General features: G+C 31.7%; 1 protein-coding gene across 16 annotated transcripts in view; it reads left to right on the forward strand.

Annotated features, from left to right (window-relative positions):
* The window catches only part of CHL1 (cell adhesion molecule L1 like), a 261,865-nt gene extending 253,239 nt beyond the window's left edge, over nt 1-8,626 (forward strand). For all 16 annotated transcript variants that reach the window (XM_007500104.3, XM_007500099.3, XM_007500102.3 and 13 more), the window contains 3 exons: nt 606-737; nt 2,723-2,795; nt 4,137-8,626. In XM_007500104.3, coding sequence (XP_007500166.1) covers nt 606-737; nt 2,723-2,795; nt 4,137-4,353 — 422 coding nt within the window. In that variant the 3' untranslated portion in view covers nt 4,354-8,626. The remainder of the gene's footprint in view (nt 1-605; nt 738-2,722; nt 2,796-4,136) is intronic.
* Nucleotides 8,627-10,786: the final 2,160 nt, after the last annotated feature.

Here is a 10,786-nt window from a genome sequence, read left to right on the forward strand (position 1 = left end):
AACCTGTAGAGAAGTTAAATTGCCGAAAACACAATTTAAAAAATCAACTTTGTGTAGTATTTATAGATTACTCAAATTAAAATTCTGCACATTACTCCCAACAAATCACTAGTAATGTTTAGTCAATACTATAGTTCCTACCTAACCATAAGAGCAATGCTAATTAATGCATGTTATAAAAGCTTTCTTTGGGAAAATCTGCATGCAACTAATGTGCCCTTCACCCTTTCTTACATAATACTGCTTTGGCATATGACTTTATTTCTCCTATTTTCCTTTCCTAATTAAAAAAAATAAAGATGTAACCTGAATTGTAATTTGTTGGAAAATAAAGACATATTTAATCTTTGCCTCCAGGGAAATATCAAGGAAATGGTATCTCTAAAAAGAAAAGTAGAAATTATCAGAGTTAGAAGTGACTTACTGGAGGACTAAGCAGTATTATATGTGTGTGTGTGTGTGTGTGTGTGTGTGTGTGTGTGTGTGTATATATATATAGTAACTTATTTATTTAAAAGAGTAACATTATCTGATTGCCCCTGCATGAACTGTCTCAGATTATGCATCATTCTGGAATTGATGTGACTTCTCTTTCTCTATAACAGCATATGCAGGCTTATATGACAACATCTCTACCCAAGGATGGTTTATTGGACTGATGTGTGCCATAGCACTTCTTACATTAATATTATTAACTATTTGCTTTGTGAGAAGGAACAAAGGGGGAAAATATTCAGGTAATGTTATATTATATCATGTGATTGTATTTGGTTAAAAAATAAGCTCTTTTATGTAATTGACCAAAATAGTTATTCCCATTTTTCAAGGATCAGCTTACTTGACCCAGTTCAGTTTCAGAGATAGAGAGGTTTTAGGGAGAGAGCAGTGGACTTTGATACAGGGATATCTAGGATCAAATATCTCCTCACATAATATAGTCTTATAAATCAAATCAAGCCACTTAACGTCTCTACTCCTCAGCTTCTTCATTTATTAAATGAGAGGGCTGGTAGACTGGATGGCCACTGAGGTTTTTTCCATTTCTAAATATATGATCCAAACATTAAAAACAAACAAACAAAAAAAATCTTCCCTTTTTGCCTCTAGCAGTTGGAAGCTTCCTCTCCTCATAATACTTAACATTACTTTGACCATTTCTTCAGGAGTAACTGGCATTTTGTTTTGGAGTATAGTCATGTACTTTTGTATCCATTTATTGTACTATTCCTCTTATAATAAGCTTCAATGTTATTGAGTCAAAAGACCATCATTACTTTTAATATTCTTCTAACTACTTACCTAGGGTTGACTTACATACAGTAGGTGCTCAATAACTTTACTGAGTCTGATTGAATGGAATTTTAATTACAATTTTGGTTAGATTTAAATGTCACTATTTTAATAGATCTATTCAGTACAAGTACTTTCTCCACTCATACAGAATTCACACCCACACTCATATTTTCTCATTAAAAGTAGTTCTTGTCTATGTCCTTGTTAAAAAAAAGTGACAATGTGGCATATAAGAAGGATATGATTGAACTGTATATGAAGAGATCCAGCTTCTTAAATCAACATTTGCCTTGGCAAATCATGTCACCTGCTCAAATATTCTTTGAAATGCAATCTTAGACATTTTTACTGTAGCTAAAAAAATGATCTCTAATCAAAATGGGTTTATCATGTATTTTGAGATGGAAGTAAGAGATGCACCATTATAGGGGAGGGTGCTCCTTACCATGAATCTGTTGGGTCGACCTTTAGAGCTGTCTTAGCAGCAAAGTAAATAAAATTCTACTTTGGGCTTCTTTTCCTGTTTTGAGCCTCCCATAAAGGGAGTTTCCCTTATAGGAAACTATAGGTCTTGAAGAGTGTGTGATTGAAGCAAATAAAGGATAATCAGCCTAATCTTATTTACCAGAGTTGATCTGAATTAAACCTTTGATGTAATTTATATTCATATAGAATTCTGTAGATTACAAAATACTTTCACGTGAGTTAGCCTTTTTGGTCCTCATAAACATGCTGAACCATAAATGACATTAAATAATTTTAACCCTGTTTCAATAATGGGGTAAATATGATTCAATCCATTTAAATGATTTTCTGTCAGTGGTTATTGGACCCTGATAATGTACAACTTTGGGTAAGTCAGATTTCTTCTCTGGGCCTCAGAAGGCTAATTTGTTAAAAATGAATAGGGAGATGATGAAGGATGGAAGTTAATTAGATCACCTCTGAAAACTTTTCTGCCATGTTTATAAAGACCAAAATTCTATAATTTTGAGTCTTTAATCTCTTCTTTCAATTATACCATTCAACCTCTTTCATCTCAATATTATACTACAATGCAATATCTTTTAATTGAAAAAATATATACATATACATGATCTAGTAATTGTTAAGAGCACAAAATATTCTGGACTATATTTACCATTCACTAAGCTTGTCGATCTTCTTCCCCAGAAATGGAGAGATCAATCCTACTGAGGATGCTCAAAAACTTTGAGTATTCTAGGAACATATATGTGAACATTAGATTGATTGTTTTTCTAATTAAATTGACACAGACAAAATTCCTTTGATAATTTGCCATCGTTAGTATAATACATTTGTAATGAGCTACTGACAAAATTAACTAACCAATTTTTGCTAAAATATAGAGAGCAGAAGACATTTTTTCTTTCAAAATAAAAAATAAATGATTTTGTTTTTCCTATAGTCAAAGAGAAAGAAGATTTACATCCAGATCCAGAAGTACAATCAGGAAAAGATGAAACTTTTGGCGAGTACAGGTAATTTTAATGCATAATTTCACAATAGAAACAAACACAAGCATAGAAGATGAATCTTCAAAAAATAACTTAGCTTCTCTTTTTGATATAAAATCATATAGGACGACAATGTGTTATTCAAATAAAAATCAATAAAGAAAATATCCGTAGAAATGAGATGGGTAGGTTGTTGATGATGGACTTCTGTTTGGTGTAATTTTCTTCCATTTTCAAAGTTTTTAGTCTAAAAAATATTAACCTTTCTCTTTGAGAGGTTGTATTTTTCTGTATTTAAAAATGAAGAGAGGACAGAAGTTTTGTAGATATTGAAATAGCAGAAAACTTACATAAATATTAAGAATTCAGATATTTCCACATATTTAAGAAAAATTTATGGTACCCAAAATCTAAAATTTAAAATCTAATTTATATATATATATATATGTGTGTGTGTGTGTGTGTGTATACATATATATATATATACAGAAAGATAGAGAAAGAAAGATATATATGCTTTTTCATTTATTCATAATATTTGAGAGAGCATCTAGATCAATATGGATAAATGAAGGGGGAGTAAGTAATAATAGATAAGAAGACAGGAAAATCTGGTTTAAAATAATTCTCTCAACACATACTGACTGTTTCATCCTGAGTAATTCATTTTACATATCAGTTCTCTGTAATAAATTCTAAATTTCTTAAGTCACAAGAAAGCATCTAGCACACATTTTTAGAAGAAATGACCTAATCTGATAGCCCCTGTCACTATGCTTATACAGGTGAGCTTAAAACAAAGTTCAGCAATTAATAAGTACTCCAGAATTAAAAAAATATATATAAATTTTAGTTTCCACACAAATGATTTCATTGTGTTTTTCCTTCAAACAGTAAATAGATATAACTTTCTTAATATGTATAATGTTGGTAATTTGACACAAATATAAAAAATTTCATGTGGAAACATCTTCATTTAGGTGTCACTTGAGGTTATTTCAAATAATACTTATTTAATTGAAGATTTTTTTACTTTTATCATCATTTTTTATTTTAAATTATCTTATCCATTTTAATTATTATATTCAGTTTTAATTTATGTGACTATCATTGGAAATAAAAAATGTTTTGGACTCTGAAGATCAGGGAATCACCTCCTACCTGCAACAGTAGGTCAAGCTGGCATTTGCTTATTCTTTCTGAGCCTTCATTAAATTATCTATAAAACAAAAAAGTTGTACTACATGACATCCTAGAAACCTTGGTACTCTCTAATCTGTCTTATGAAAATGTATGTAGCCTTATGATCCTTTGAACCCATAATTCTAGATTTTTTTAAGAAATTTTTTCTTTTATTTTTTTTAGTGACAGCGATGAAAAACCACTTAAAGGAAGCCTACAATCCCTTAACAGGGATCTTCAGGCTACAGAAAGTGCTGATAGCTTGGTGGACTATGGAGAAGGAGACCATGGCTTATTCAATGAAGATGGATCATTTATTGGAGCTTACACTGGGTCTAAGGAGAAAGGATCAGTGGAGAGTACTGGAAGCTCAATGGCAACTTTTCCACTTCGTGCATAAACTCTGTGTACATAAACCGCATGAGAGACTCATCTCATTTTTCCATGTTGATCTATACAAATAAACAAATACTTGTCCACAAAAACAGTACTGGGTTTAGCCAGGACCAAACATCCAGCAAATAAACCAAGAATAAGTCACTGCCATTAATGGATAAGAGCAAATTCTTCTGGTCTATGTTGTCATGGGCTGAATTCAAATAAGAATGAACCATCACCATGATAACCAGATTCAACTTAGTTGGCCTCAAATATTGAGTAATCAATGCTCCCTTCATGTACTTTTGGATTGTCCCATGTGTTCTCATAACTTTTTTTTTGGCTTGTAAGGTTTTATATACATCCAATACACAATTTGTTCAGTTTCACAGGATTGTATGGCTTCTTTTTCTTTTTTCCTGAGCAGTTAAAAGATAAAAGGAAAACAAATTATTTAAAAACAAGAACAAAAATAACACAATATATCTTGTTGAAACCATTCACTGAAGAAACTGAATCCATATTTATTATTTAAAATTCACTGCCTAAGGTTCTTTTTGCATGACCCATCAATTGACAAATATTTATTTGTCCAACACTGGTTATTGGAGCCAATAGAATTTAAGTCATTGTTTTGACTTTTTAGTCAAATCTTATTTGATTTCTGGTTTTTCCTTACTATGGGATCTCTGGATATTCAGACTTCTTTGGACCAAAACACCTGCAAGGGACTACTGGACATGGACTTAGGAGAGAGAAGGCCTAATGTTTCCTTGCTTGGAAAGGTAACCTGGTATCGGCTAAAACTCAAAGAATCCATTTCAGAACTGACTCCTTTTGCCTGTCTGGTGTAATTATAATGGTATGCTAGCATACATTGTATGAATGGAGTGTACACATTCTGTTGATATTTACATGGTGCAAAATATAGATGTGGTTTTAGTTTTTATTCTGAAGTGAGACATATTAACATGAGAATTTGTACAGATATAGTACAGAGCAAGAGTTATTGTTTTACACCACACCAGAGTTTGACTATTCAGAAATTCAGTAAAGTTAGCTTTCAAAACTGAAGAAACCATGTATGCGTTTGAATTTTGCTTTCTCAGAATAAAATGACTTCTGAAAATTGAGGGATTTTTTACATATTTTTCAAAGTACGCTTTTGTTACTTGTTTGAAAAACCACCTGTTTACTCTAGAAGACTTCTGTGTATGTGGTTTTCTGCATCATACATTGAGCATCATTAGAATGTCTTGTATTTTTCCTTTTGTAAAAAGTTAGTAAATTCTTAAAATGTATGAGGTGGAATTTGGCCTCAGCCTTATTTTGAAATTAATTTATTTTTAAATTGAAACAAAGCAACCTACATGAATTTCAGTCAACTAAATAATTAATGACTCATTTAGACATTTTTCAACTTGTACCTATAAATGGATGTGGGAAAAAGATGGATTTTGTTTTAAATATCTCTCCCTCTCTCTCATGAACAAACATTGGGGTTGTTTTGAATAGAAAATTTAGTAATGGAACTGGAAGTCTTCTTTTTTCCCTTTTATTCAGATTATCATAATTATTCAAAATATATAGGCAAACATGATATAGATAATATGAAAGTATTTGATATTGAATCAGGAACTGACTAAGGTAAATGGAGTATGATTTTTCAAGCTTTGTTGGAGCATTAGAATGTATGTGAGTATAGGTATATATACAAGAATGGCCATTTGTGAATCACCTACAGTTGTCCATGGCAAAAACCTTTGCAAATTGAGAAATCTTCTATTTTATTAGGTAAAAAAATCAGAATTGGCCTTAAAATGCTTGAAGCTAAGTATATTTTTGGAGTTTGCTCTTAATTCACATGTGAATCTTTCCTTGGGGGTACTGGTCAAAAGGTATTTTTAAGGAGATCATTTATAATTGAAGCCTCTCCTTAGGTGATACCAGTAATACTTTTCATTTCAGTGGAGTTAATCAAGTTCGATGTCACTTCATCCATCTTCTCTTCTACCTTTATGCCTTAAGAGAAAAGGCAACTCCTTGGTATTCTTCCTACCAATATGAGGATCAAGAGAGGTCCTGGTCCCTCTCAAAAAATGGTCAGTTTGTATGATGGAGAAGAAAATTTGAAGGAGGAAAAAAACCTTTTGACCACTTTCTAAATCCTCTACATTCTCAAGTGCAGAAGGGAGAGAGTATATGATGGTCACTACATTTTGACATAGTTTCATGGAATAAAACAGGGTTCAAGATTTGTATACAGTAATGCTCACTAGGTTTCTCTTGAAATGATAACTAATTGGGTTTGTCTAAAAATGAAATGAACCAGTGCTCTTGGATATGAGATTTTCTCTTTCTTACATAAATACTTTCAGTGAACTGTAATGGATTATCACCAAACCACTCACCCTTGGATCATCTACATTCTAAAATCTAAATCTACAATGAATTATGACACATACATGGAATACAATATAAGTTGTTAAAATGGTATTGGTCATATAGCTTATGAATAAGGATCACTTTTCTATTAATTTTATAAGCAAATTATTCACTCTGTTTTCCTTCTTATGCCTCAGGACCCAAAAATAATATGTGAAGTGTCATTTAAGTGCAATGAAAGTTTAGAGAGTAATAGTACTGAGAAGAATGCTCATCAAGTGTCAAATTAACCTAAATGCTAAGGCCCCAGCTTAAATCTAGCACTTTGTTTCTCTAGTCAATTTTCTTTCTCTAGTAAACTACTTTTTTAAAATCCCTAATTGAATAGTCTGCAAAGTATGACATAGTCACTAAAATATTTATGTCTTAAATAATGCTTTTGGAAATCAATAAAATCTTCTCTCTTTTCAAAAGTATATGTATTTTCAACTAATATAATACTCTACTGAGTCTGCCAAGTTAGTAGATAAGCTCCCCTTTGCTTAGACCACTGTATGTTCTGAGTGAGCTACTCACTGAGGTTCTACATCCAAGCATGTTCTTGTACATTTCCATTAGGAGGAAAAGGACCAAGATGCACTGAATCAAAAACTTGGAAGCTCAAGTTCTCTTCAGAGTTCTTACACTCACTTTCTGAGTAGCCTTAGGCAAGTCCCTTAAAAAATCTCTAGTTCGAAACTTTTCATCAATAAAGTACTGCTGAACATCTGCTACCTGCTATACGACAGGGCTAGTTGTTTCTAATTGAGATTGATTTTCAAATGTCTGAGGAAGGCTAAGAAACTTTTCAAGCAAACAAATAAAAAACAACAACATTTGATAGGGATAACATGCAATGATTTCTGTATATAATAATAATAATATGACATCTCCCTTACTAATTTTTCTTATTCAGTTTAGTAGGAATTGTCACAATTCCCACTAAACTAATAACATATATTGTAATGGAAGATATTGTGAGTACGATCATACAAACATAATCAGATATCCAAAAAGGTATGCAGATTGTGCCAACTCAGTACTTTTTTTCCAGTGAGCACATAAATATATTTTTATAGAAAAAATAAAAACAAATATACAGGAATTTTAAAGATGCCTTCCATACAGCATGCAGTATAATTTGTGTGTACCATTTAAAATAATTGCTAAGAACATGAAATTTAAGCAGGGTCTTTCCTATAAAAAAGTTTTTTTTTCACTAGTTTTACATGCACATTTGTAAAAAAATTTGTGGGAATTTAGTGAATTTAGTTTACTGGGTATAAAGACATCTGATATTTTAAGTATACCCAGGTTTATAAAATAAGATATGTAATGGAATTGTGCTGGATGTCTCAAATGATATTTTTCCCTATTTTATAGTAATGAAATAAGAGATGAAGAAAAAAAAGACTGATGCAAGTTTTACTTCATTTTTAAAGTATATAAAATTAAATTGTCATTTGAAATCCTAAATATGTTTACATATAATTAAAATCTAAATGCCTGTAAGACTTTAGAATGGATGAAAAGGGGACTGAGTTTGTAAAACCTGGGCTCATTGATTCCAGTTTCCATTTAGTGAAATAGGTGGGGTTGAGCCAAAGCATACGTTATTTTATTTTAGATTCATGATATTTTATTACATGATATGAAGAGGGAAAGGACTGTGTATACTAAGTTAATCTGACTGCTTTTTCAGATTAATATTCTTAGTGAAACTTTATTAAAGGTAAAAAAAACAAAAAATGTGTTTGTATTGTAGTTGCTGTTTGTATCATGTTTATGTATATGTATGCTTTCAAAAATATTTTGAATATACATGAAATTCAACTTTTCAAATAAAAGTTCAACTTCATGTAATCTAAAAATGCTTTTTGGTTCTTTGATTTCAAGCAAGAACTTCTGTCTCTGTATTACATTGGCCTGGGAAACATATGTCAAACAAAGTCAGAACATTTATGAGGCAAAAGTATTTTTAAAAAAGAATATTGATGACTGTCACTATAATAGAGCACTTAATGCAATCAGCATCTAAGGAGACTAATGAAGTAATATGCTTTGCATTTAAAATTTTAAGAAAAGAATATTCATCAAGACTGAAAGCAGAGCAAAGGCAATAGATGAGAATATTTCCAGGGCACATATGATATTTTAAAATAATGCAAAGGGAAAATTTTGACAATGTTCCTAACATTTATCAAGAGACAATTAATTTTATAATTCCTTAAACTGAAAAAAATAAACAACAAAAAACAAAACCTTTGGCTAGTTGGAAACATTCCACTTCTGTGCACAGCTTCAAATACATCACTAAAATATGCACAAATTCTATATTTGCTGGATGCCAGTTAGAATTGGAAATTTCCCATATAATCATGATAATTTGTTTCAGGACCTCCATTCAAAACTATGGAGCCAACATAGATATATAAATAGGTGAAGCAACTAATAAAAATAGAGATAACATAAATTAGATGGAAATATGGATAAAGATATGGATATATTCTTGCTGTACTTGTTAGAGTTTACTTGTTATATTTCCATTTGCATTTATTTCTATTATGTATAATCACCTTTATAATAAGGACTTCTTCAAATAAGAAGATAACCTTTGAGAGAAAGGGAGAAAAATTATTCACCAGGTCATCAGCTGCTACCTTAGGAAGTTTCATGATACTAAAGAAAGGAAGCCCCAAACACCAAGGAGGCTTTTAAGACTAATTTTTTTAATACTTTTTTGAAATTGGTTCAAAATTATTTGTTGCATCATATTCCTCTTTTAATTTTTTTTTCTGCAAATGATGAAAAAGTATTCTCAAAATATACATCCTGGATCCAACAGTATTCTAAACTTGCCAAACATGATCATCAAAGGAAGTAACTCAATGATTATTAACTTTTCACAACTATTGATATTGTTGCTTTTCATATTTTAAGATGATAAGAGCTGCACTTATTCTTCATAACTTATATGGGAAAATCTTGCAATCATATACTTCAAAGAAATGAGGATGAGACATAAACCACCAGAAGGATTCTGATAATATCATAAACTTCACTGCCATTAAAATATCTAAGAATTGACTTAGAGACAGACACACACACACACACACACACACACACACACAGAAAGATGAGAAAAATATGGGAAGAAAAGACAGAGAAAGAAATTATGAGGATGCATATTTTTGTGTTAATGCAAGTTGAGAGCTGGAATGGAGGGTAGGAATATTTTGTCTTAACTCCCCACTTTATAAATGAACAAGTTCCATTGACTGGACCCATACATTAATTATTTTTCCACAGTCAAGAATAGTAATCCTTTCTCCAAACTTCACTCTTCTTCTCTTTTCATTCTACCTTGCTTATTTATTTCATGATCCCAGATAAAATATAGAATTAAAAAAATCCAATTGATTTTTCTTCCTTTTTTCTTCTTTTTAATTTAATTTAATGTTATATATTTTTTTAATTTTATTGAATTGATTAATTAAGAAACATTTTCCATGGTTACATGTTCATGTTCTTTCCCTCCCAGGCTCCTCCCACCCCCATTCCTGTAGCCAATGTGCAATGCCAATAGGTTTTACATGTGTCATTGATCAATACCTATTTCCTTATTATTGATATTTGCTCTAGGGTGATCGAGCAGGGGTCCCCAAATGTTGGCCATTCAAGACCATTTATCTGGCCCCTACCTCACTTCAAGAAGGGGCACCTCTTTCATTGGTGGTCAGAGAGAGGAGCACTGTATGTGATGGCGCCTCAAAGTGAGGCATCGCTCATGTACAGTACTACTGATAGTGACATAATCCTTTGTGTGGCACCTTGTTCTGAGAGTAACTGAATGAGAATGAGGTGCTGTGCCAAGGATTATGTGGCTTCACAATGGAAGATGTCAGTATGGTGAGTGGTGATCAGGGGAAGGGATTTCACACTGTGTATACTTTTGCCCAGTATAGTGGTGGTGGTGATGGGCCTGTGCAAGGTGTGATAGGTCCATCACAGTCAATTCTGTAGCCTCTGCT

This window comes from Monodelphis domestica, chromosome 7, assembly GCF_027887165.1.
Source record: "Monodelphis domestica isolate mMonDom1 chromosome 7, mMonDom1.pri, whole genome shotgun sequence".
In the NCBI taxonomy this organism is placed as follows: Eukaryota; Metazoa; Chordata; class Mammalia; order Didelphimorphia; family Didelphidae; genus Monodelphis; species Monodelphis domestica.